The sequence below is a fragment of the Macrotis lagotis genome, chromosome 2, assembly GCF_037893015.1.
Source record: "Macrotis lagotis isolate mMagLag1 chromosome 2, bilby.v1.9.chrom.fasta, whole genome shotgun sequence".
Lineage (NCBI taxonomy): Eukaryota > Metazoa > Chordata > Mammalia > Peramelemorphia > Peramelidae > Macrotis > Macrotis lagotis.
The window spans coordinates 322,077,595-322,104,574 of record NC_133659.1 but is presented as its reverse complement, the minus strand read 5'-3'; the positions used below and the strand labels follow the sequence as shown (position 1 = coordinate 322,104,574).

Sequence of the window (26,980 nt, the reverse complement as noted above, 5' to 3'; positions counted from 1 at the left end):
CACCTTGGCTAATCTTTTAAGGAAATGAGGGATTCTAGAGGTGGTGGTGAGAAAAGGAGAGCATTCTGAGTATGAGTATGCTGAGACATCCTTTGCAAAGAAAGGACTGCAATCTGGGAGCCTATCTGCTCTCTTTTTTCCCTCCATAAATCTCATCCAGTCTGTTAATATTTGAAATAGTATTCAACCTTCTCTAGGGAATATATATAATCTTCGGTTAGAATGAAAATTTCTGGAGGGAAAAGACAATTTTTATTTTTTTTTTTGTCTTTGTATGGCAAGCACAAGAATTGATAGCAGTTCCCACTAGACTGGTCCAGATGGAGTGAAGGCTGTGTGAAGGACAATGGGGCCAATATCACAAACCTCCAAACAAAAATCCTGCCCTTTTGAATGTAGTTGGTATTGCAGGCTTTGTGATAGGTGCTCTTGCCGGACAGGGGTTTGGAAATGCCTTTTGGCTCATGTGATTGTCTGTGATGACATTTTTCATCTAATGAAGATGTGACATCCCTCACATTGAAGGAAGGCTAGGTGCTGTTCAAGACAGAAATAATACATGAGGAGCTTTGACTTAAGGATGGGGAAATGATATGCCCATAATCAACTAGAAAAGGTAGCTGTGAGGAGGAGACAAGAAATTAAAACCTGAATATGCCATAATGTGCAAAATAAAAACTTGGGCTATAGAGGAAAAGAAAGCCATATGCTCCTAAAATGATTAGAGTGAGTCTAAAAGAGTTTAAAATATTGACTAACATTTGTTTCTGACTTCAAAACCAGTGTTCTACTTGGTGAACCTTCCAGGAAGGCATCACATGAAAAGAAAGACAAATAGTTGATAAAAATAATTACAGAGTGTGTGGGCAAGCATGACCCAGGGGCCTTCATCTTTTTTTTTTTTTTAGTTTTTGCAAGGCAATGGGGTTAAGTGGCCTGTCCAAGGCTACACAGGGAGGTAATTATTAAGTGTCTGAGGCTGGATTTGAACTCAGGTACTGCTGACTCCAAGGCCAGTGCTCTATCTACTGCATCACCCAGCAGCCCTTATCTTTTCTTTGAGTGGTGTCTTGGAGCTCAGGTTGCAAGAAATGAGTGCTGAGAAGAAGCAAGTATCTGGAAGAGAACATGCCCCCCAATGCTTTGCCAAAGATCGTGACCGCTGGCTCTGCAGCACTCCCAACTAGATTATTTTGTCACTGTGGGCCCAGATGAAGTACAGGCATCAGGAAAGATTCCCATTGATTTTGAAAAGGGATTTATTATGACTGAAGTAATGAAATATGAAGATTTTAGAGAGGAAGGTTCAAAACTGCTATCAAGGCTGTTAGGAAATGCAGACTCAAGGTCAAAATTACGTAGTTGTAGATGGAGATGTGCTTTAAATTTAATATACCCCAACAGCCAGAGAAGAAACGGAATTTAAATATTTTTCATAAATAAATAGTGCTATTTCAAAGACTCAATCAAATTTTAATTTTGGTCTAAACAATTGAAAAATAAAGACACATTCACTTAGGAATTTTTTTTATCCAAATGAAATCACTCATTTGTCTAAAATTAAACTACAGTACCTCCAGTGAGCATGCAGGTTCACTAAATAGGAACAGCTTTGCTTTCAGATGATTAAGGCCTTCTTCCAAATTGTAGAAGCTTTTAAGGAAACACATGACTGTCACAAACTTCATTAATCTCCATTATGTACACTAAACCGAACACACTTGACGGTGAGTGCCTTGCTCCTTTTTTGAATCTTCAGATAATACATGCTTTATAGTATTCCAGATGTCTACACTCAATAAAACAGCTGACAGAACTAAACAGAACTCAAACACAGCAGTTGATGATAAAGGGGATTTTATATAGATTTTATATCAAGTGAGTCCTTTAAAAAGAAGACTTGGGGAGTCATAGAATGCTCCTCCCTCCATACCTCTGATCAGAAGATTGAGGTAAAAGAGGGTGGGTTGAGGGGTGAGGGGTGAGTATAAAAATCTAAGTCAGGAAGCCTGGTGATGAATTGCAGGTGATATGCTTATCCTGGGGCAGGGAGGGAGACCTGTTATTTATGGAGTGAAACCCAAGCAGACCTACCGAGGGAAATGGTCCAAGGGGATTCTTTTGTGTATTGCTGTTAGAGTAGAGCAGGGATTGTTAACCTGGGCTCCCTGGACAGAGTTGAGGGGGGGATCTTTGAACTCTGATGAGAAAAAAGTTACTTCCTTATTTCAATAGAATTTTCCTTGTTTTTCTTATTTTTATTTTATTTTAGGTATCTAAAAACATAATTATGAAAAGGAGTTCATAGACTTCAGGAGACTACCAAAGGGGTCCAGAGGAGTACTAAATAGGTCAGGAACCCCCTTCATTAAATGGTTTCTGAGGTCTCTTCCAATTCTGAAAGTCTGTGAATTTGTGATCCAGTAAGCAGTGTGACCTTCATTCAGAAGGCTTTGAGAAGCCATGGAACATATTTGAGTAGGACAGTGAGTGACTTAAAAAATGCTGATGTAAGGAAAGGTATGTATGTGTATATAAATATATTTATATAAATATAGATATATGTATGTATGTGTATATATAAACATATAGTATAATAAATGCCTTTTTATACACATATACACATACAATATACACATGTAATGTATATACATAATCTTATAAAATAAGCTCATATTATTTTTGTTGGTTGTGCCCATCTTGTGCAGATTTCTACCTGGCTAGTTTTCCAGCCTTTGTGCTGAGTTCACAGACAGTCCACTCTCTACTCTATAAACTTCTCTGACATTTCCCCAGGACTGGATATCCAGTATTCTCTCATTAAAGCTCTGGGGATTTTCTTGAACACATGACATCCTCCTGGAAACAAATCTGTGAATTTTCATGTGGCTAGTTGCGCAGGTTCTAGCCATGAATGTGTTCTGGGTCTGGCCTCTGGAGCTCGTCCTCCTAATTATCTAAGCCCCTGAGCACAGTGACATTCATCTCAGCTTCCTCTAAGGGACCTGCTCCTCTGTGGCTTTCACCAAACATGAAGCCAATGTAAAAGCCACAGAAGCATGTGCCAGGCAAGCAGTCCAACACTTGGCTCTATTTGACTGGAGAAGCTTGCGTGGAGGCAGCATCTCGCTGCTCTTTGTCACTGCCGCTTCCTCCACCATACTTGTTGGTTGCTCGGATGTTCTTGGTCTGCCCATCCCACGGCTGACAGCTAGTTTTCAATCTGGAGTTTCTCACTGTGTGGTTGGATTATTTTCACCCAGTTGGCTCTTGGTACTCCTCGTGGCCACCCTCCAGCTTGGTCACTTCTTGGGACTGGCGCCATCATGTTCCTCATTGGTGCCATTTCCCCCAAAGTTGTCGTATTTCTGGGCACATGATTCAGAAGTTTCCCTTCTTCCTCATGGGTCAGAGACCTTCAGTGGGGTTTTAAGTTATAGCAACACCTGGGTTTATCTCTGTCAGTTTTTGCAGTTATGACCCATGCTATGACTTGCTATGACACTGATGCTGAGGACTTTGGAAAAATGATGATTACTTAGCCTTTTTTGAACACAAACTGGGCTTAGATTTTCTACAAGCAGAAGTACAATATGTTGAAGACTTGGGACCACTATCTATATTGCTCATTTCAAAATCTTCCAACATGTAATTTTGAACAAAACCAATGTGGGAATTTGTTTTGCTGGACTAGGAATATTTGCTTTGAGGGTTTTCATGTGACTTTTAAAAATTATTCATTTGGGACTGCAGCAGGAGGGGCGGAAAATAAATGTAACAATGAATAAATAACAAGTCAAGAAATGCCAAAGTACTTCGTTTTTATATATATTAAAAAAAACCTTAATTCTTGTAGGTCTTGTAAGTCTTGACTCTTTTTTCTTTTTTTAGATTTTTCAAGGCAATGGGGTTAAGTGGCTTGCCCAAGGCCACATGGCTAGGTAATTATTAAGTGTCTGAGACCATATTTGAACCCAGGTACTCCTGACCCCAAGGCTAGTGCTCTATCCACTACGCCACCTAGCTGTCCTGCAAGTCTTGACTTTTTACCTTTTGTCAACTTAGTACTGGTGAGAATGGAAATGAGGTAGGCTCAGTTGGTAATCTTGTTGTTTAAAAAAATCACCATATTTTCTCTAGAAATTACTTGGGAGTACTCTTTATATGATGTTCTAATTAAGTTAGAGAGAAAAAACAATGTTACTATGATACCAGCAGCATCAGTAGTTAGAATTTATTCATCTCTTTAAAGTTTGCAAAGCACTATGCATATGTGATCTTTGAGCTAGGTGCTAATATTATTTTAATTTTACAAATGAAGAAACTGAAACTCAGAGGCCCAGAGGCCCATAGCTAATCAGTAACTGAGGCAGAATTTGAACTCAAATCTTCCTGATTCCAAGTCCAATACTTTATCCTCTTTACTGTAGGATTTCTCAGCCTAGGTCCATGGATCACCAGGATTTGTGCATAGTGTTCAGGAAGTCCATGAGCTGTAATGGTAGAAAAACATTTTAATTTTCTTCCACCTTTTTTTCCCTTTGCAATCCTATGTGTTTGATTGTAAGGACATCTAGGTGTTGCCATAGTGGATAGAGTGCTAGGCCTGGAGTCAGGAAGACTCATCTTTTGAGTTCAAATCCAGCCTTTGTGACCTTGGACAAGTTACTTCGCCTGTTTCCCTTTTCTGTAAAATGACCTGGAGAAGGAAATGGCAAACCCCTTCATTCTCTTTGCCAAGAAAACCCCTAATGGGGTCACCAAGAGTCAAACATGACAGAAATTGACTGAACAACAAAACATGTTATATTTTTGAGGATGGATCCATGTCACCGGGCTGCCCAAGGGATGCAGGATATGAAGAGAGTTCAGAACTCTGGCTCTAGTGTGTGTTGCTGAGGTCTTGTCCTCCTTGGCTTATTCTACTGCCAATAAGAGGCAGCAGCTGCAGAGGTCTGGAAGAGGCTGTGTTTGAATTAGCTGCAGGCAACGCCTCAATCAACAAGGTAAAATGAGCCGAGCTGTTTTTTTAAATCTAATTGTTGATTCTGGCTCTCATCTTTTATTATAAATAGGGGATCAGCTTTCTAAATTTGTCCTCCTCATTCCAGGTCTTAACTGGGCTGGGGAAGGTAGAAAAATATGTAAACGGTTAGTCGAGACTTATTTGGCCTCAGGCAGCAGCAGGCACCCTATGAGCTCTAGAGAGTGTGAAGACTTTTTCTAGGTGGTTTTTGAGGTCTTTGAAAATTTCCTTGACACCATTTGAAAGGGGAAGCTGGGTTACAAGGAAAGGATTTGGAAGCTCTTGATGGTCATCTTTGGACTTTGTTTTTAAGGCCATAAGCTCCTTGAGGGCAGAGGTGTGCCTTTGCATTACTTGCACCTGGCCCATAGTAGGTGCTTAATAGGTGTTTGTTGATTGATTAGAAGTCACCCATTCACCTTCACTCCTGGGAGTCCTCAAGGCTCTGGAGGATAGACTAAGGCTGAGGACTTTGTATCACTCCGCCTCACTGAAAACCACTTCATGCGTGTGTCAGAATATCACCTTCCTGATGTCTTTAGTACTCTTGGAAAAGGACTAAAGGAAGAGAGGAAGAGGAGGAGGAGAACAAGACCAATACCACCACAAGACCACAGTTTCCTGAGGCAAGGATGGTTTATTTTTTTTTCCCCTCTGTATCCCTAACATCTTGCACATAGTTAAGTATGTAATAAAAGTCTGAATTGTTGACTATCTCCAGCAATGGGGACATCATTACTTGATGATTCCATTTTCATATAGTTTTGGGTATTGGATACTCTTCTGTGCAGTGACCTGGAATAAGACTGGAAATGGCAGCCAATGCATAGAATCAGTCCAAGGCTTCTTTCATATGACAGATCTTCCAGTATTTGAAAGCCACAAACATGTCATTCATTACTCGCTTGGTGAGTGTCTCAAGTGGCCTACTATATACAGGTGGTGTTCATATGTTTTCATCTCTGACCTCATGGACCTATAACATGACAGTATTCTTTGTGGAGTTTTATTGTTTTTTGAATTTTACAATTTTCCCCCCAATCTTGCTTCCCTCCCCCTACCCATCACAGAAGGCGGTCTGATAGTTTTTATGTTGTTTCTGTGCTATACATTGATCAAAATTGAATATGTTGATAGAGAAATCATATTGTAAGGAAAAATAAAATATAAGAGATAGTAAAATTGCATAATAAGATAACTTTTTTTTTTCTAAATTAAAATTAATAGTCTTTGTTTAAACTTCACAATTCTTTCTCTGGATACAGATAGCCCCAAATTGTCCCTGGTTGTTGCAATGCTGGAATGAGCAAGTCCATTAAGGTTGATCATCACCCCCATGTTGCTGTTAGGGTGTACAGTGTTTTTCTGGTTCTGTTCATCTCGCTCAGCATCAGTTCATGCAAATCCCTCCAGGCTTCCCTGAATCCCCATCCCTCCTGGTTTCTAATAGAACAAGTATTCCATGACATGCATATACCACAGTTTGTTAAGTCATTCCCCAATTGAAGGACATTCACTTGATTTCTAATTTTTTGCCACCACAAACAGGGCTACTAGGAATATTTTGTCCAAGTGATGTTTTTACCCTTTTTCACAATCTCATCAGGGTATAGACCCAGTAGTGGTATTGCTGGATCAAAGGGGATGTGCATTTTTATTGCCCTTTGGGTGTAATTCTGTATTGTTCTCCAGAAAGGTTGGATGAGTTCTCTGTGGAGTATTCTTGGTGAAGATACTGGAGTGGTTTACCACTCCTTTTCTAGTGAATCAAGGCAAAAAAAGATTAAGTGATTTGCTCAGTGGTATGTAAGTAGTATGTTTTTGAGTTCAAATTTGAACTCGGGTCTTTTTGACTCCAGGCCCAGTGCTAGTCTATCCATTTAACTACCTAGCTAACCAGATATGTGTAGTATGTTAAAATATGTCAGAATTGATTTTAAGACTTGGATTTAGATACAAGGGTCTGTAAGAGGTCATCCTCCACCATTCAGGGATGTTGGTGAAAGAAATGAAAACAAGAGAAATTCAACTGGAGGTAATGACTGGAATTCATTGGACTGGGAAAAGACCTCTTATATCAACTAGTTCAACTCTTACATGAACCCCATCCCCACCCCCAACCCCTCATCCCCTCTACAAGAGCTTGACTGTGTGACCCTGACCAAATTACTCAGCTCTATTTTTCTCAGTTTCCCCACTTGTAAAATGACTGGAGAAGCAAATGGCAAACCATTCCACTATCTTTGCCAGGAAAATCCCAAATGGGATCATGCAGAATCAGACATGACTAAAATGACTGCTCAACAAGGAAGGTCTGAGTGCCTTGGATTGTGTCCTCAATCTGCATCTCTGCCCTCTAGCCACAAGTCTCCCTTATGATCTTGAAGCTCATCTTGAATCCAGGTCTTCCATCACTAAGGCCACACATTCTTCCAAGCATACTCCTCTTTCTGCTGAAGTGCTTTTCAAAATTTGTCTTTTGGTCTCATGGACTTGGCTCCCTCTTCTTCTTTCCTGCTTTTATTTCTCCTTAGTCCCCCCTCAAACATTTATGCTCCCTGAATTTGACCTGCCTTTTATTTGGATCAGAGTCTGGAATGGAGAACTTGCTCTCCTCCAGCAAAGCCCCACACAAGTGAGAGAGTGTTCCTCTCCACGGAGCATACAGTCCTTGCCATCCCCTCACTGTCCTTGGTTTGTTGTGTCTTGGATTCCTTGTAGATCACAGGATGTACTTCACTGAATATCTAAATCATTCATAAATAAGGTGAAGAGATGTTCCTAGCAGGATTTCATTGGGTCCTCTGACTCCAGAGCCAATGTTCTTTCTGCCATACCACATTGCCCATTCCAACACTTCTTTTTAAAGGTAAAAAAATAGAATTTAAAAAGTTAAATGGGGTGGCTAGGTGGGGTGGTGGATACAGCACTAGCCTTGAAGAAAACTTGAGTTCAAATTTGACCTTAGACCCTTAAGCTATGTGACCCTGACAAGTTACTCAACCCCAATTGCCTCCCCTGCTCCTCAAAAAGGTAGATGACTTGCCAAGGTGATACAACTGGTCATTAACAGAATAAACATTTGCAATTATATCAGGGCCTCTAATTGACCCCTAAACTCTTACTATTATATCACGTCAAAAATACCTCATCTAATCTGATGGTTGGGGAGAAAGAAGCTGGTGGAGAGGAGCTCAGAAAGCTGCTGGAAGTGGGTGGCACTTGGATTGAACCTTCAAGGAATAGAAAAAAGTAGAAAAGTCTGAAAAGTTGAGATGAAGAGAGATTGATTCTACTTCGGGTCTTTGCAAATGAACTTAGGGGTTGGGAGATGAAATATAGAGTTTAAGGCTATAGACCAATTTGGGTGGAACTGTGAAATGCGGAAGGAGAATAAAATGAAATAAATCTGGAAAAGTAAGATGGAGGGCCTTGAGTGTTAGGCTAAGAAGTTTGTAATTTATCCTGGGAGCAATAGGGAGCCAGAGGAGCTTTTTGAGTTGGGGAGGGATGTGGTTTGACTTGTGCCTTTGGAAAATTGATTTGAATCACTCACACTTAAGGCAAAGAAGGAATACTAAAGAAGAGGGAGTAACAATTAAGATGGATGTATTTGTGCTGTTAACCATCAGTGAGCAAAGACATTTGTGAAGATTCTAGACAAGGAAAAAGGAGTCTTTGAAAAACTCTTCCCCTAAATACAAAACTGTTCATCTTGTGTCTCAGTTAAGAGAATTCAAAAACCTTCTTGTATGATTCATTTGCCCATTCCTTTTTTGGGGAAACTTCAACTGCCCTTCAGGACTTAAAATTCAATATATTTTAATGAGAGCTAAAAATTTTCAATTTTTGGTGCTTTCAGATCTGGTCCCTTCAATTATGAGCAACTTGTTGAATCCAGATGCAATTTTCTCCAACAATGAAATGAGCCTGTCAGACATTGAAATCTATGGCTTTGATTATGACTATACCCTCGTCTTTTATTCTAAGCACCTCCACACTCTCATCTTCAATGCTGCTCGAGATCTTCTCATCAATGAGCATCGGGTAAGCTGGGCCTGCTGATTTCCACTTTGCCCCCCCCCATCCCTCCCTCCCCTCCCCTCCCCTCCCCTCCCCCCCCCCTTCCTTCCTTCCTTCCTTCCTTCCTTCCTTCCTTCCTTCCTTCCTCCCTCCCTCCCTCCCTCCCTCCCTTTTTTACTTAAGGCAATGGAGTTAAGTGGCTTGCTAGGCAATCATTGTTTGAGGTTGGATTTGAACTTGGGTCCTCCTGACTCCAGGGCCGATGCTTTATCCACTGTGCCACCTAGCTGCTCCACTTCCTTCTTTTCTTTCCCTTTCCCTTTTTTCCATAATTCCATAATTGGAATTCTGAAATTTGGACTGAAGTATCCTTTGTCCAGTGAACTCCCTCTGACTATGCCTGGAAACTCCCCCCCCCCCCTTTAATTCAGAAAGCAATTATTAAAGATTTTCTCTGTGTCAGGCCCAGTGACTGAGCACTGGTGATGTAAAATGAACAATCTACCCAACAGAGCTGATATCTTACCTGGAAAGGTACAACTTGTATACAAAGAAGCAAATAAAACATATCCAAAATAAATAATGGATAGGGAACTGGGCTTGGAATTAGAAAGACTTGGCTTCAAATTTCATATATATATATATATATATATATATATATATATATATATATATAATTTTTATTTTTAATTTAAACCCACACATGAATAGAGCTAAATAAATGACTTTATCTGTTGGGAAAAAAAAATAAGCTGAAGGGGCCTTCCAAGAAGTTCCCTTTTAGCTCTGGATCCATGATCTTAAATCACTTCCCCTCTATGCACTCTGCTACCCAGTTGCTTCTGATAGAATGTTGACTTGGAGTCAGGGAATCCTATGTGACCTCATATACTAGCCATGTGACCCTGAGTATTTAAGTGCACCTTGCCTCAATTTCTTCATCTGTAAAATGGGAATAATAGATTTATAATAATGATATGTAAAGTGCTTTGAAAATCTTAAAATTTATGTAATAATTATTTGTTATTGTTGTAACAGTACTTGTCATAATAATATTTGCTGTTAATATATGTTATCATCATCATCATCATTATTATCATCATCATCATCATTATTCTAAAAGAGGGGATTTGTATTTTGCCATCCCTAGGGTGTCTTAAAAAGGACATTTCTGCTGAGATGTTTTCAGCCTTGGGGTCAGGCTATAAGGTGAAGGTTAATAGCTAAATTTACATTTGTCTGGCTGGGAGAAACCTGATGCTGGCTTTGCCCAGGCTTCATCAACAGGTGTGAGACTGTGGCTTTATGCAGCTTTGGGGGCCACTTGCTGTTGCCAGTCTGGTGAGGGGAGGGCTTTTAATAGAGAAGCTTTTTCTACACTATGGTCACCCTAGTAGTGAATGGAGGAGCCTGGTCCCAAGGCCTTGACTTTCCATCTAGTCAAGGGGGTGGGTGCCGGAGCCAGCTGCAACTGGCTTGAGAACTGATTGTTAGATTTTCAGTGTAAACATTATCATCTCAGAAATCAGAAAATGCTACAAATCAGAAAATGATAATACTTCAGATAAACTTAAAAGTGTGTTGTTGTTTCCTACAGAGCTAGTTTTAAAGCCATTCTTTTTTCCCCCTTCTTCCTTAGTATCCTGCAGAGATAAGGAACTATGAATATGACCCAAATTTTGCCATCCGTGGTCTCCATTATGACGTACATCGGGTAGGTTTATTTTTGTCCCTCCCTCATAACTAGACTTTGTATGTGACTCAATGTCTGCCCTGTAAAATGGGGCAATTTAAAGCTTTGTCTGTTACTCAGTATAAATTGATTTTCAATGATTTTCTTTTTTAACATTTTTGGGATAATTAGTATGAATTATCCAAAATGGCTTTGGAGAGGATTTCTTTCAAAGATGCCATGTGAAAAGAAGAAAGAACTGGACTAATTTGGAATAGAGATTTATTCATAGCATCAATTTTCAGTCTTTTAAGTAGGACTGAGTTACGTATTAATAGACAAAAGTGTCTGGAGTCTGCCTAACTTTGAGTGTTGGTTTCTACTGCAGCATTTGGTTTTCACCGAATATATCTGTGACATATGCACACACATGTACATGCTAATGTAGAAAGCTTCTTTTGTTTTATGTCTTTCTATTGGGCAGTGGAATGCCAGCAGTATGTTGGGTGTGTTCTCTGATGAAGAATTTATGGAGAGACATGGACAAAAGTCACCCAGAATGGAGGGTGGGTATGGCGAGGCTGGGAGGGGGCTTCCACAATGATGATATTTTAGGACCAGAAAGGCCCTTATAAATTCTCTAGTCAAAACCCAGAGAGGAGGTAATTTGCCTGAGGTCATCCAGAGTCATAGATCTAGAACTGAAAGGGACATCAGAGATCTTTGGCACAGTGTTAACCTGATTATGATGGGTTTTAAGATAGTTTGTGTACCCATAGACAGGGTCCTAGGCAATTGAATAGGGGGAAAAAAGGTACATCTTTACTCTCACTAACCTAACTGTGAGATCAAACATTTCCTTCAGTTATAAATAAAAAGCAAAGCAAAAGAAAGTCTGATTCTGAGGAGGGAAATGTAGGCTTTACCAAAAAGGTGAGCGTTCCTTGCTCAAGTCCCCTTATTTGGAGATAGAGACCTAAAGGCCCAGAGAACTAGAGTAACTTGCTTGACATCTTGTGTCCAACCCCCTCATTTTTCAGATGAAGATACTGAGACATACAGAGGCTAAGGGACCTGCCTAGGGTCACACAAGTTTAAAAAAGCCTGATCTCATTAGATCCTCATGGTGCCAGCATATTATCATACAAACAGAAGCTCAGAAAAGTTAAATGGCATGTTCAGGGTTAAAAAAAACTAGCCAGAGGTGAAGGAATGGAAGAATGAGGAACCTGGAAGGGACCAACCCCCTCCTTTTACTGATGGGTAAATTGAGGCGCAGAGGAAGATTCTAGGATTATATCTGGAGGTAGAGCTAGAAGGAACCCAAGAGGCCATCTAGTCCAGTCGCCTTCTTTTACAGATGGAGAAACTGAGAAGGGACATCATGTACCTTTATAATGGTAAAATCAATATGTGTGTGTCTTATCACAAGACCCTCTGCAAATCACTTAACTTCTGTTTGCCTTAGTTTCTTCAGCTGAATAATAGGAATATGCCTCCCGGGGTTATTATGAGGGTCAAATGAGATAGCTAAATGACTTAGCTTTATATTTAATGCCTATTCTCTCCCTTCCACCCTCCATCTTAATTTAGCAAGATAAAGTTATGGTGTTAGTCCATTCATTTTGTCCATCTAAGACAAATGCAATTTTTTCTGCAACATGGAGATAATTCTGAATTGTTTATATTTACTTTTTGAAAACTTTTATTTGTCTTATTTTTAATATATGGAATAAAGCAAACATTTCTATAACATAGTATAATTAAAAAAATGATTGTATGTGAACCTGCAAATCTGTTGTATACAATTTGCTATACCTTTTAAATATAGACTAAAGATATCATGAAAACTTGTTTTCTTTTAAAGGCCATATTGATGAAGATTGATGCTTTTCATTATATCCAGCTGGGAACTGTGTACAGGTAAGAGGAAACAGTATTGCTCTTGTTGCTGAGTATTTCTGCTAAGCTCATTCTGGAAGCCTGGATAGGCCAGTCTTGTTGATTTTTTTTGTCTTGTCCCGATTCCCTCCACTGACTCTGGAGGAGAGAGTGAGTGAGATGATTTTGGGCAACTCTGCCTCACTTCAGTCTAATTCACTCACATGGCAGGATATTGGCCTTGTGATGCCACTTGTCCTCTTTGAAAATGAAGGATGAGCACCACCAGCCCCTTCCTTGATGCTTCTTGCAGCCTCTCTCAAACTTGTCTGAGGTAGCTGAGGCTGAACGATCCTTTCCCCTGGGGTTCCCCTGGTGAGGAGGCTCACTCTACATTTCTTAGCCTCCCTCTGTTATATGGTTTATCCTGTTATCCCTGCTCAGCCCCTCTAGTGGGGGAGAGGAGCCTCCTGGGTGATGCCCAGCTTGGGTAACTTAGGGTACTTGCCAGATAAGAACTGTGGGGGGGGGAGACCTCTGAGGGAAGGGATCTTGAAGCCATTCAGTCCAACTCCTTCTTTTGACAGAGGGAAACTGAGGCCCATGGGGGTCTGAATCCCAGTTCTCTATCTGTTGAGAGGTTCCTGACTCCCTCCTCTTGTCTTTCCCCTCCCAACCTTTTTGGTCCTGTGATCTCATTGTTGTAGGGAACAACCAGGGAGGTAATCCTTTCTCCCAGTGCACCTTGGCATCTGCCCTGCCGCTTAATCTGGGAGAACTTTTTGGGAGCAATGAGAACTTAATCAACTTCTCCTGGGACTCACAGCTGTGTGATAGGCAGGATATGAATCCAGGTCTTTTTGACTCCCAGACCAACTCCCTAAATACTACCCTGAGCTGCCATTTTTTCCCTTTCCTCACCCCCAACAGAAGGCAAGTCAGATAGTCTTTTTTTTTTTTTAAGTGGCTTGCCCAAGGCCACAGGGCTTAGGTCATTATTAAGTGTCTGAGGTCGGATACTCCTGACTCCAAGGCCAGTGCTCTGTCCACTGCGCCACCTAGCCGCCCCTCTGGATAGTCTTTATATTTGTTTCCATGATATGCATAGATCAAAATTGAATGTTTTGAGAGAAAAAAAACATATCCTTGAGGAAGAAAGAAAATATTAGATAGCCAAATTTTGTAATACATAAGATAACTTTTTATAAAAATTGAAGGTAATAATCTTTGGACTTCATTTAAACTCCAGAGTTCCTTCTCCAGATACAGATGACATTCTCCATCACAGATCCCCTAAAAGTGTCCCTGATCATTACATTGATGGAATGAGCAAGTCCATTAAGGTTGATCATCTCCCCATGTTGTTGTTAGAGTGTACATACAGTGTTATTCCGGTTTTGCTCATCTCCCTCAGCATCAGTTCATGCAAATCCTTCCAGGCTTCTCTGAATTCCCATCCCTCCTGATTTCTAATAGAACAGTAGCGTTCCATCACATACATTTACCACAGTTTGTTCAGCCATTCTCCAATTGATGGACATCCCCTCAATTTCCAGTTCTTTGCCACCACAAATAGGGCTGCTATGAATATTTTTGTACATGTGGTAAATTTTAACATTTTTCATGATTTTTTTTTTTTTTTTAGTTTTTGCAAGGCAATGGGGTTAAGTGGCTTGCTCAAGGTCACACAGCTAGGTAATTATTGAGTGTCTGAGGCCGGATTTGAACTCAGGTACTCCTGACTCTATCCACTGCTCCACCTAGCCGCCCCCATCATGATTTCTTTAGGATCCAGACCCACTTGCCCTTTGGATATAATTCCAGATTGCTCTCCAGAAAGGTTGGATGAGTTCACAGCTCCACCAATAATGTATTTTTGTCCCAGATTTCCCACATCTCTTCCAACATTGATCATTGGCTTTTCTGGTCATATTGACCAGTCTGAGAGGTGTGAGGTGGTGTCTCAGAGATGCTTTAATTTGCATTTCTCTAATCAGTAATGATTTAGAGTGATTTTCATAGGACTGTGGATCGCTTTGATTTTCTGAGCTGTCATTTTAAAAATCACATTTAAAGGATATAAAACCCCAATTTCTTTGAGGTTAGCAAGCAGTAAATTGTGTCTTCTCCACCTGTTCCAGATGGGGAAGCTGAGGGACTGATGTGAATTAACTTCAAGTTACTCAGTGATAGGCCTGGGGATGGAAATCCTTCCTTTTAGGGGAGCATGTGATCCAGGAGGCCCTTGGGTCTTTCTTGGCAATCTTTAGCTGTACCATCACTGAAACATCTCTCCTTCTTCCTGCCAGAGGGCTCAGTGTTGTTCCTGATGAAGAAGTCATTGAGATGTATGAAGGTTCCCATGTCCCCCTGGAACAAATGAGTGACTTCTATGGAAAGGTAATTGGGAAGAGATTTTTTTTTTTTCTATCTTAAAAGCATTTTCTGGCAAACATCAGTCATGGAATATTACTTCTGCCTTTGGAGAATTAGCCAGGAGAAAGAGTGTACAGGGTAGAGCAGCTCCATGCATAGTGGAGAGAGTGCTGGGCCTGGGTTCAAATCCAGCCTTAGGCTCTTATTAGCTGTGTGACCTAGGGTCAGTCACTTCATGTTTGCCTCAATTTCCTCATCTGCCAAATTAGCTGGAGAAGTAAATGCAAACCACTCAAATATCTCTGCCAAGAAAACCCACCAACAACTTGACCGATAAACAATGAGTAGAGTAACATATTCATAAGTTATAGAGCTAGAAGTCATCAGACATCACTTCATTTTTCAGAGGCTCAATGAAGTCCATGACCAAAAAAAAAAATGTTTAAGACCCTTCTTTGTTCTGGAATTAATGGACTTGAGGTCCAGTGAGATTAAGTTATTTACCTGAGGTTGAACAAGTAGACTCATAAAGATGGAAAGGACCTCGAATGGTCGCTAGTCCCATGGTGTCAAGCAAACAGAAACAGGGGTCACTAAATCTTACATGAGGATCTCTGGGGGGCCACATTGACTGGGAAAATCATCCTTTCTAACTTACTGTATTTGTACTTATTTTGTTAAATAATTCCTAGTTACATTTTAATCTGGTCTGGACAACACTCTTGACATCTCTTCTCTGGTTCAATACTCTTATTTTTTCAAAAGAAATAATATCAGTAAAGCACTTAGCCCAGTCCTACATATAGCAGGTGACACATTAAATTTGTCTTCCCCACCCCCTCCCGTCTCATTTGTGACTCAGAGAGATTGAGACCCCAGAAATGAGAGAGATCAAGTGTCTTGTCTGAAGTTGTGCAGACAGGAAGAGGCAGGTTTCAAATCAAGGGCCACCTTCCATTTTGTTGGGCCATATCTTCTTGCTCTTTGAAAGCCTCCTTTTCCTCTTTTTTCTGCAGAGTTCTCATGGAAACACAATGAAGCAGTTTATGGACATCTTCTCCTTACCAGAGATGACTCTCCTTTCTTGTGTCAATGAATATTTTCTGAAGAACAATCTTGATTACGAGCCTGTGCATCTCTACAAGGATGTAAAGGTTGTGTCTGAAGCGGAGATGGAGGATAGGTGGGGGGAATGAGACAAGAGGGAGCAGGGGGTCAGAGAAGAGAATTGGGGCTTTAGCTCAGCTTGGCTGAGGGAATAGAAGGGCCTTCAACTTATTTCACAGCTTTGGATTTTAAACCATTCTTGGAGAATTTGGATTTCTTTCATTTGCTTGAGAATCTTCAGCTTTTTAAGGGACCCCCATTATATCAGGGGAATTGTTTTCTTCTTTTGTAACCTTGGGCAAGTTGGTTAAACTCATTAGGACTCAGTTTCCCCATCTGTAAAATGTTCAGCTTGGACTTGATGGCCTCTGAGGTTCCTGCCAGCTCTGAACTGTGATCCTGGGATGTCTTGAATTAATTTCTTTCTTTACCTCTGGTGACCAGGAAGCTGGTCTGGCTGCCATCCAGGTCTGTGAGGGCAGGTCAATCGATGACCAATTCTCCCCCTCAGTTACCGTGCTGAGCCTTGCTTTGGAACTGATGCACATCAGAGTAGAAAGGAGGTATTTAAGGAAAAGAGCAGAGCTGAGAATAAAACTAGGATTTAGTCTCTGCCAAAGCTATAAATGAGACCATAATTACTCTAGGGCCTGTTGGATTGGATTGTGATACAAGCTTGTGAGTCTTAAAACTGCTCATTTTTTTGCTGATTAAAAGTGTATTGATCTTTTGCCAGGATGCCATCAGAGATGTCCACATCAAAGGGATCATGTACAGGGCCATCGAAGCAGATATCGGTGAGTCAAATCAGCAAACATTTATTAAATGCCTGCTGTGGGCAGAGACTGCACTAAGAGTAGGAATGCAAAAGAAGGACTGAAAACAAAACCCAGTCTAACAATTTAGAATTTCACATTCTCTGTGAAAATGCCTTCTGCTTTTGTCTTTGTCCTGTACCTGTGGCTGGAGGTTTATCTTGTTAGGTTACCTGCTTGGCAAAGAGCTCTTAGCTTGGAGTCCTGGGACCTCAGTTTGAATTCTGGCTCTGCCCCTTATTAGCTAACTTGCTGGAACTTGCTGTCCTTTTCTGGGCTTCAACTGCCCTCTTTTTTTTTTTTAATTTTAGAAAGGTTTTATTTATTTTTGAGTTTTACAGCTTTTTCCCAGTCTTGCTCCTCCCTCCACAGAAGGCAGTTTGTTAATCTTTACATCATTCCCATCATAGTAAGCATTGATCTAAGCTGAATGTGATCAGTCAACTGCCCTCTTTGAGTAATGGTGGAGGGGTGTTGGAGATGAACTTGATCACTTGGAGGTTAAGAGCTTGGAATTTAAAATTATTTAAGATTATTATTCATGAGGAATGTTCATGAACACAGAACAGAGCCCATACTCCAAGTATCTCTGTCTTTCTGGATTCTTCCTTCCATCTGTATCCTGGGGGTAGCGCAGGCCAGTTCCCACTTTTCTCGGCTTAGTCTGATGCACTGGTGGCACATGAAGTCTACATACCTAGGCATTTGTGTTGGAGACAGCTGGGGCTAGAGATAGCTCTTTTTCTCTGAAATGTATAAGCTAATCCCTAGAGCTTTCTTTGAGTTTGAGACCTTTTGTTTTTACATCTTTCTTTATATTTCTAATTCTAGAGCTTTTCCGTGTAACTAGGATTTTTTTTTTAAAAGAAGAGGGTGTAAATTCAGCATCTTTTTATTTAAATAAGTAAAAAATAAAAATTAAAAAAGGATAAAAAGAAAAATTCTGATATTATTTATAGTGTTACCCCTTGTCCGCCAACCTCTTTCTATGTAAAAGAGGTGGATGTGTTACCTTCCCTTTATGTTCTTTGGGGCTGGGCTCTTTCTTGAGAATTTTTGAACATTCACTTTCCATTATTTTGGGGTTCCTCTTTCCAGTTCCTGCATTTTTGTTTTTCTGGGTTTGCTTGTTTTACTTTGCTTGAGCTTATAGAAGTCTTTTCCTGTTGCTCTGTATGTTCACCTCCTTGGGATGTTAGTGCAGCTTATGTAGGCTCACAGAATGCTTTTTTGGGATAACGCCAGGAGCAGAGAGGGAGGCCTGGCCAGCAGTGATAGGCACCTGATCTTGTTCCTTCAAGGTTTTGGTTTCTTCTTCTAGGTCCCTAGAGTTTGAGAGATTTTCATTGCCATCATCATTATTCTCACTATGCTGAATTTCTCCCTTCTTAGCTGTAGTTTCCAGAACTGACCCATCTTGGTGGCCATGGATTCCAAGTCTTCCCTGAACAAGAATCTTCTCTCTAGCAGAATCATCCTTTGTCTAAAGACATCCAGTGAGATAGCTTTATTCTCACTACTCCCCAGGCACTCTGGGTCGACTCTCATCGTTTGAAAAATTTTCCTGATATGTTTGCCCTTTTGCAGCTTCTTTACTTGACTCCTGGTTCTGCTCTCTGGGGCCAAACAGTGTAGATAGATCATTGGATTCAAATCTGCCTCAGACATTTGGTAGCTGTGTGATCCTGGGCAAATCATTTAATCTATGATCACCTCAGTTGTCCATAAAATGAGAGTTGGTCTTGTTCCCTCTCTGCATCGATGGTCCAGTCACAGGCATAGTGACCAGAACTAGGGAGATAAAGTCAATCCTATCTTTTGTGTGATAACTTTCCAAGAACTTGAAGTCAGCTACTGTATTTCCTCCCTTGAGTCTTGTCTTTTCTAGTCTAACTGTTGTAATCGTAGTCTGGGTGAGCTTTGTGACAGAGTCTCAGACAAGCCCCAGCTGTGTGACCCTGGACAGGTCACCTAGCATGATGATGATGATGATGATGATGATGATGTTCTTCATTTTTGAAGAACAATGACATCAGGGAGATGATCCTTGACTTGCAAGGGAATTGGATTTGAGTGAGGAGGGCTGTTGCTGGGTCACCAGCCTCATGTTCTGCTCTGGAACCATCTGGGTCCAGTGACCATCTGTGAATCAGAATGATTGGACATGACCCTGCATGTGAGGCAATCGGGTTAAGTCTCAAGTGTCTGAGGTTGAATTTGAATTCAGGTCCTCCTGACTCCAGGGCTGCTGCTCTATCCACCAAGCCATCTAGCTGCCCACAAGTCACCTAATTTTCCAGTGCCCTGGACATCTCTGTGGTACTCTTAGGTGGCAGAGAGGGTCCCACCCTGCTGGTAGAGGGAAGTTTTCTGTCAGTGAAATATCAGTTCTAGACTCTATCTGCATCACACTTAATTGTCTCATTTGTTTTCTGGCTGTCCATGTATTACCCAGCTAGTGAGACGTGTCTTAGACTTTTTTTGTGCCCCCCCATTCCCTGCCTCCCCAATTGCTTGACAAGTCCTAGGAACTTATGCATTCTAAAATACATGCTTGATAAGTTGGCCTTTTGGGTATTAGCTCATAGATTTAGGGCTCGTCAGCACGCATTTGTAACACCTGCTGAAGGCGCTGCACTTAAACCCTGGGGATTCAAAGAAAGGCAAAAACAGACCCTCCCGGCAAGGAGCTCAGGATCTCATGAGGGAGGCAAGAGAGGAGCAGTTGTGAACAAGCAAGATTTATCCAGGCTAGCGGGAGAAGGAATTCGAGAGAGTTTCTGGCAGAAGGTGGGAATCCAGGAAGCCAGGAGGCAGAAACAAGGAAGGGGAAAACTCTAGGCATGGGGGTAGACGGCAAAAATGCACCAAGCTGAGATGATCAGTCAAGACTCCAGTGTCACTGGATTATAGAAATTTTGGGGGAACAGTTAGTGAGAGAACACTGAGGAGGTGGAAGGGGACCTTCTTGGGAAGGACAAAATGGAATAGTTTATATTTGATCCTGGAAGTAATAGGAGCCTCTGGAATCTTAAATGGTGATGGGGGTAGTGTGTGTGTGTGTGTGTGTGTGTGTGTGTGTGTGTCTCCATATATGTGTGTGTCTGTGAGTCTGTGTGTCTTTTTGTCAGGGTGGGGTCAGAGCAGGGTTGTTTTTAGGTATTTTTGAAAATTCATGTTGTATTATACTTTATTTTGTTAATTTCCTATTATAATTTTTTATTAAAAATGAACCTTTCTATTTATACAGATATGTAATATACTTCAAAGTACATGTTATCACATCATAGTTACACAGACCACATTAAAACAAAAGGAACAGAGCCAAAATAGGGATCATGTCCACTTGAAAGAATTTTGTGTTATTTATCCTAAGAAGATCACCTCATCCAATCTCCTCATTTTACACATGAGAAAATTGAGACCCAGAGAGAGGAATTGAAGTGGATAGATCTTTGGAGCTCTTCCCTGTATCATACCCCAATATTTTTCTTTTCTTTTTTAGTATTTTATTTTTTATATTCCCCCCATTACATGTAAAAACAATTTTTTTAACTTTTGCTTTCAAACTTAAAATCCCTCCTTCTGTCCTTCTCTCTCCTTTCCTCTCTCCTCTCCCTCAATTAGAAGGCAAACAATTCAATATAGGTTGTGTTGTTGTGCAAAACATTTCCCTAATAGTCATGTTGTAAAAGAAATCATAGACCATCTCCCCCCAAAAAGCCAAAACCAAAAAACAAAACCTCAAGAAAAATAAAGTAAAAATATGCTTCAATTTGTATTCAGACACCATTTCTTTCTCAGGGATCGATAGTATTTTTTAGGATAAGTCCTTCAAAGTTGTCTTGAATTGTATTTCTGAGGAAAGGTAAGTCGTTCCCAGCTGATCATCTTACAGTCTTGTGGTTACTCTGTACACAGAACATTTCATGTTGCATCAGTTCATCCAGGTTTTACAGAGAGCTTTCTGCTCATCATTTCTTATAGCAGAAAAGCACGCTGTCATAATCACATACCACAATTTGTTCAGCCATTCCCCAGTTGATGTTTACCCCTCAATCTCCAATTCTTTGCCATCAGAAAAAAGATCCTAGAAATACTTTTGCACATATAGATAATTTTCCTTTTTTGTTTTTTATCTTTTGGGATACAGACCCAGTAGAGGCACTGATAGATTAAAACCTTTGGGGCTTAGTGCCAAATTGCTCTATGGAATGGTTGGCTTAGTTCACAACTCCACCAATAGTGCACTAATGTCCCATCTTTCCCACATCCCCTCCAATATTTATCATTTTCTTTTACTGTCCTATTAGCCAAACTAATAGGTATGAGGTAGTAGCTCAGAATTATTTTAATTTGCATTTTTCCAATCAATAATGAGTTGGAACATTTTTTTCATATAGCTATAGATAGTTTTGATTGCTTCATTTAAAAACTGTTCAAATCTATCAATTGGGGAATGGCTGTTATTTTTATAAATTTGACTCAGTTCTCTGTATGTCTGAGAAATGAGGCCTTTAAGAGAAACTTAGTTCAAAATTTTTTTTCCCACAGTTTTCAGTACTTCCAAGGTGGACTGATCTAAGGAGAGGTGTTTATTCCTTTCCAGGTCTGTGAACACCCACAAACTCTCTTCTGCCCTGGAGCTGTGAGGGGGATCCCTGCTCCTCTGTGACTGCAGGCTCTGGTGTGCCAGTGCTCCCGCTTGTCCTGGGGTTGCCAGCCAGAACGAGCCCTAGTATCAATAGAGCAGCAGCGTCCCGCCTCAGCCCTAGCAGAGAGACCTCTGTGATCTCTGATCAGTGGTGTGACCCCTTTATTACAATCTGTGGACTGGGGGCTGTGTGGATAGTTACTGCTGATTCAGAGCCTCCCAAGACCTGTTCTGGTTTTTTTGGGTCCTGGCCTGGCCGGACTGAGTTCCTCTTTGACCCTTGGATCCGCCAGCCTTCTTAGACTGGAAAATTGTTTCACTCACCTTTTTTTTGTGGGATCTGTGGCTCTAGAATTTGGAGGCTTTTAGGGGGAAGCTCAGGTGAGTCTACCTTTACTCCACCATCTTGATCAGATTTTTAAGATCACTTTCATAGCTGAGTGGGGAGAGTCTTGAGGCAAGGAGAGTAACAAGACGGTTAGCATCAGATCATTTGTATCTAACCTGTTCATTTCCAGATGAAATAATAGAAGTCAAGAGATTAAATGACTAGGGTCTTACAACTAATAAATATCTGAGGTATGATTTAAACCGATCTTGACTTTCAAGTCCAGTACTTACTTACTAACTCTTCCATATGTGAATTTAACATTTTCATAAACTTCTGTCTTTCTCTCTTAGAAAAGTATATCTGCTATGCTGAGCAGACCCGAGCGGTGCTGGCCAAGTTGGCAGATCATGGCAAGAAGATGTTCCTGATAACCAACAGCCCCAGCAGCTTTGTGTAAGTCTGTGGGGTCTTCGTTAGGCCGTGCCCAGTCTATCTTAAGACTCGAAAACATTGGACTAAGGTGGCTTTGAATGTTCTAGGGACAAAGGAATGCGGTACATCGTTGGGAAGGACTGGCGAGATTTGTTTGATGTGGTCATTGTGCAGGCTGAGAAGCCCAATTTCTTCAATGATCGGCGGAGGTGAGACTCTCTGACCCGGAGGATGGATTTTAGGCGTCTACTACTAAGTTAAGGGTTCAGTTTGGGGCATGTCTTTTGGTGAAATAGAGTGATGAAATCACAAGTGTCCTATCCTGAAAATATCTTTTTAACCCATTTGGAAAAGAAATTCTGAGAGTGTTGAAAAGTCCTCCATCAGAATGGTTCTGAGCTCATCTTTGGCTGACAGCATCAGGTGTATTAAGAAAGCTGCAGAGACTAATTAAGATCACAGTCTGGCTTGTTTTATGAAGAGTGTAAGAAGGATCTTAGTGATAAGTCTACTAGCCATATGACCCTGGGCAAGTCACTTAATCTATTTGCCACAGTTTCCTCAACAGTAAAATGATCTGGAGAAGGAAATGGCAAAGTACTCTAGTACCTCTGCCAAGAAATCCTGAGTGAGGTCATCAGAGTCATATATGAAGGAAAAAAGACTATCTGAGCAATTACTGAGTAGAAAAGGCATTGACTCGAGTTGACCTGGCTTCTGATGTGATCTACATTTGTGGGACTTCATACATTCACTTCTCTCTGTTTCCTCAGCTGTAAAATGAGGGAGGTTGGGCTGGATGGCCATGGATGTACCTGCCAATTCCAGATTTATGATCCTTTTGTTTTTTAAACTTCTACAGCAGGACTCAGGAATGCTATAACATAGGGAGATGACTGACTTGATATAGGGAAAAAAAATAGTGGACTTGGAAATCAGGAATGATTTCCTGAGTTCAAATCTCATCTTAGACTTTTTTTTTTTTTGCAAGGCAATGAATGAGGTTAAGTGGCTTGCCCAAGGCCACACAGCTAGGTAATTATTAAGTATCCGAGGCCAGATTTGAGCTCAGGTGCTCCTGACTCCAGGGCCGGTGCTCTATCCACTGCACCATCTAGCTGCCCCTCATCTTAGATTTTTACTGACTGTTGGACTGTGACCTTGCACAAGTGACTTGGCTTCACTGAGACTTTCCTTCCAGGATCATTTTGAGATGATAGAACTTTTGTAAAATACTTTGAAAACCTGAAAGTGCTACATACATTGAACTATTGTAAAATAATAGTAATAATAACAGCAAACCCTGTACTAACATGTCATGGACATGATCCTTCTCTTATTAGACCATTCCGTAAGGTGACCGAAAGAGGTGTACTTCTCTGGGATAAAATCCACAAGCTGGAGAAAGGCCAGATTTACAAACAGGTATTATTATTATAAAGAGTTCAATTTCATTTTTTTAAAAATTGGATCTTTGCTTTCATTGCTCTGGGGAAGTCCTGATGAAGAAGTCTCTTTTGCCAGTAGAGAATGGCAAGAGAGATTAATGCATTGCCCAGGGTCACCTAGCTAGTCTGTGTCAGATTGGGATTTGAATCCAGGACTTCCTGACTCCCAAGCTGATTCTCTTCGCACTCTCTCACACTGCCCCTCTTCATTCCTTGATATTGTTTGATTTCAAGCTAAGCAAATTATTTAAAATTGTGTTTTGAATTTTACAATTTTCCCCCCAATCTTGCTTCCCTCCCCACATTCCCCCCGAAGGCAGTCTGATAGTCTTTATAAGGTAAGAAAATATTGGTGTTGTTCAGGGTGTAGATAGTATGTATTGTTCCCAATGTGGAACAGTGTGAAGAATCTTCATTTTGGGGTCATGGGGTCCCTTTGTGTCTATGGCTGATCCTCATGACATGAGTCTCTGGTCCCCGGGCAAGTCATCCCACACCCTTGGTCTCAGTTTCTTCATCTGTAAAAATGAGGGTGTTGGAGTAGGTCCATGTGAGATCCTTCTCAGTTCTTAAGCTATGAGCTTAAGACCCCTCTGTATCATACCAAGTAGAAGAAATATAAAATTTGACCTGCTGAATTCTAGTTTAAAATTTGTCACATTGAAATGCTGTCACTTCTATAGTAGGTAAGATTTAAGATACCATTGATAACCTTAACTATCCTTTTGAAAATAACTTTCTTGTGTGGTAAAGTCATTCACTTGCAAGCCATAGCATCACCTTCCTAATGTCATAGTCCTCTTTGAGAAGGAAGAACAAACAATATTCATTCAGCAAGTATCAACAGCAGATTGACTGTGTTCCCTTCCTGGGATACCCAGTTTTAATGTTATTTAATCAGGTTGATCACTAATACTTAAAATAAGACCTGTGGGGCTTACTTGGATATCTTCATTTTGGGGGGAGCTCCATACCTTTGATTTTATCATTGTAGAGAACTCCAAGGGTTAGAATTGTCTCCCTTGTTAAAGATCTCACCTGCTCTGCAGCTGAGTCTTAGAGAGTTAGTTCCTCGGGGGCCACCCATAGGTTAGATGGCATCCCCTGGGGTCCCATTGCCAGAATGTGTCCTAGGCAGGACTTGAACCCAGGGCTTTCTGAAGGCCTGCTCAGCCTGTTGTCCACTCTGCTACACAGCTCTTCTCTTGTTGCTTTGTAAAGCTATGTAGCAATGTGTCTGGCCTCCTCACGTGCACTAATGTTGGCATCTTCTCTGTTTCAGGGTAATTTATATGAGTTTTTGAAGCTCACCGGATGGAGGGGGTCCAAAGTGCTGTATTTTGGAGACCACATATACAGTGACCTGGCTGTAAGTAACCTTCCTTCCAGCCATCCCAGTGCGGGATGTCCCGTGAGGGAGTTCATACACACCCACCTTTTTTTTGGTGTTTATAGAAGAATAAGGACCATTTCCACCTTTTAAGGGAGTTCTGTTTTTCTTCAAGTGCTGTTCAGTTGATCAAGCCAATCAATTACTATTTGTTGGTGACTGGAGATGCAGAGTCAAGTTGGGAAGCATTGCTTGCTGGCAGAGAACCAGGCCAGGAGCCAGGAGAATCTGAGTTCAAATTCAGCCTCAGACACTTCCCAGTTGTGGGACTCTGAGCAAGTCATTTCACCTTGTCTGCCTCAGTTTCTTCATCTATAAAATGAGTTGGGGAAGGAAATGGCAAATCCCTCCAGGATCATTGCTGAGAAAACTCCAAATGTGTTAGTCACTCTGCTTAGTGTAAGGCAAACAGAGTCAGGTCAGCAAGCACTTATGAAGTGCCTACCATGTACTAGGCCCTGTGCTAAGCACTGGAGATATAAGAAAAGGCAAAAACAGTCCTGTCCTCATGGAGCTTATATGCTAATGGGGGAGATAAGACCTGTATAAAGAAGGATATGCAAGATCCCTTCAGATCAGATGGAAGATAACTAGCTGTTGGCCCCAAATTCCTCTTTTTATGGCCTGGGCTGGCTTGTCAGTCTCTCTTGGATGAGGTTGTGTATTCTTCCACAGTTGTAGATCTCCCTTCCTAAACTCCCCTTCCTTTCTAATTCCTTCCTATCCTGTGAGAGATATCCCATAAAGAGAACATATGGATCATCTGATCACTGATTTAGGACTGGGAAGACTCTTGGAAGCCACTGGATCCACCCCTGCTGCCATTTTGCAGGTGAAGAAACTGAGGCAGCAAGAGGTTGAATTGCCCATGGTGTCCAAAGTGGGATTTGAACTTGGTGTTCCTGAATCCCAGTCAGTCCTTCATCCATCACAACGGTGTTTGTGCTTTTGGTATGGATGGGGGAGGGTGATGATGCTGCTGAATGCTAATGAATCACTTGAGCTGGCCATCTGCCTTGTCTCAGCCCACTGCCTCTTCTGATGGTGCCATATTGCCTCATTCACCGACCATCCGGCACAAGCCAATTATCAGGGCTGGGCTGCAGGCAGCTATGCCCACTGGGTAGTTTTCCATTTCTCATCAGAGCTCGATGTTCCCTGCTGAAGCAGCAAGAGTGCTTAAAGATTGCGACAACACGCAATCTGGGGCATTGAAAGCTCTGTGTTCCCCACCCCACTTCCCAAGTAATCTAAGCTCATCTCTCTGTTCCTCACTGTTGACCCAGTACAGAACCCAGCTGTGGCTCTGATTCGAGATCTCAGATCCTGACCTTTCCTAGCCCTATGACCATGGGCAGTGCCTCAGTTTACTCATCTGTAAAGTGGGACTAGTCATTTTTATAGTAACTCCTCCCTCCCCCACCGAGGTTTGTGAGGGTGTACAATGTATAGAAAATATTCAATGTATGGAATGTCCAGAAAAACACTTTGCAAACCTTTTAGCTAGATAGAAACATTAAAACATCAGCTGTGTTCTAGGATCGTTTTTATTCACTGACTTGTACCAAATGTTTGGGTTTTTGGCGAGTCATCAAGCTACAAGAATTCACCACCATTTGGACACCCTCAATAAAAAGAGAGAGAGAGAGAGAGAGACAGACAGATACAGACACAGACATACAGACATAGACACAGGCAGGCAATATGATGGAAATGGTTTTAAATTTGAAGACCCAAGATCTAAGTTTGATTCTAGATTCTGTCACTTAAGAGTTGTGACCTTAGTCTAATCTTCTCATTTTTACAGATGAAGAAACTGAGACCC

General features: G+C 41.1%; 1 protein-coding gene and 1 pseudogene across 4 annotated transcripts in view; both read left to right on the top strand.

Moving 5' to 3' along the window:
• Positions 1–26,980, top strand: part of NT5DC3 (5'-nucleotidase domain containing 3) — a 75,027-nt gene that overhangs the window by 29,804 nt on the left and 18,243 nt on the right. For 2 of the 4 annotated variants that reach the window (XM_074226722.1, XM_074226725.1), the window contains exons 2-11: positions 8,889–9,073; positions 10,689–10,763; positions 12,589–12,644; positions 14,912–15,002; positions 15,995–16,132; positions 16,822–16,882; positions 22,236–22,338; positions 22,425–22,526; positions 23,661–23,742; positions 25,048–25,134. In XM_074226722.1, the coding sequence (XP_074082823.1) occupies positions 8,889–9,073; positions 10,689–10,763; positions 12,589–12,644; positions 14,912–15,002; positions 15,995–16,132; positions 16,822–16,882; positions 22,236–22,338; positions 22,425–22,526; positions 23,661–23,742; positions 25,048–25,134 (980 nt within the window). Of the gene's footprint in view, positions 1–2,457; positions 2,521–2,600; positions 7,896–8,888; positions 9,074–10,688; positions 10,764–12,588; positions 12,645–14,911; positions 15,003–15,994; positions 16,133–16,821; positions 16,883–22,235; positions 22,339–22,424; positions 22,527–23,660; positions 23,743–25,047; positions 25,135–26,980 lie in introns of those variants that run through there. The other 2 variants (XM_074226724.1, XM_074226723.1) reach the window with 2 other exon arrangements.
• LOC141515286 (obg-like ATPase 1 pseudogene) lies at positions 330–1,896 on the top strand (annotated as a pseudogene).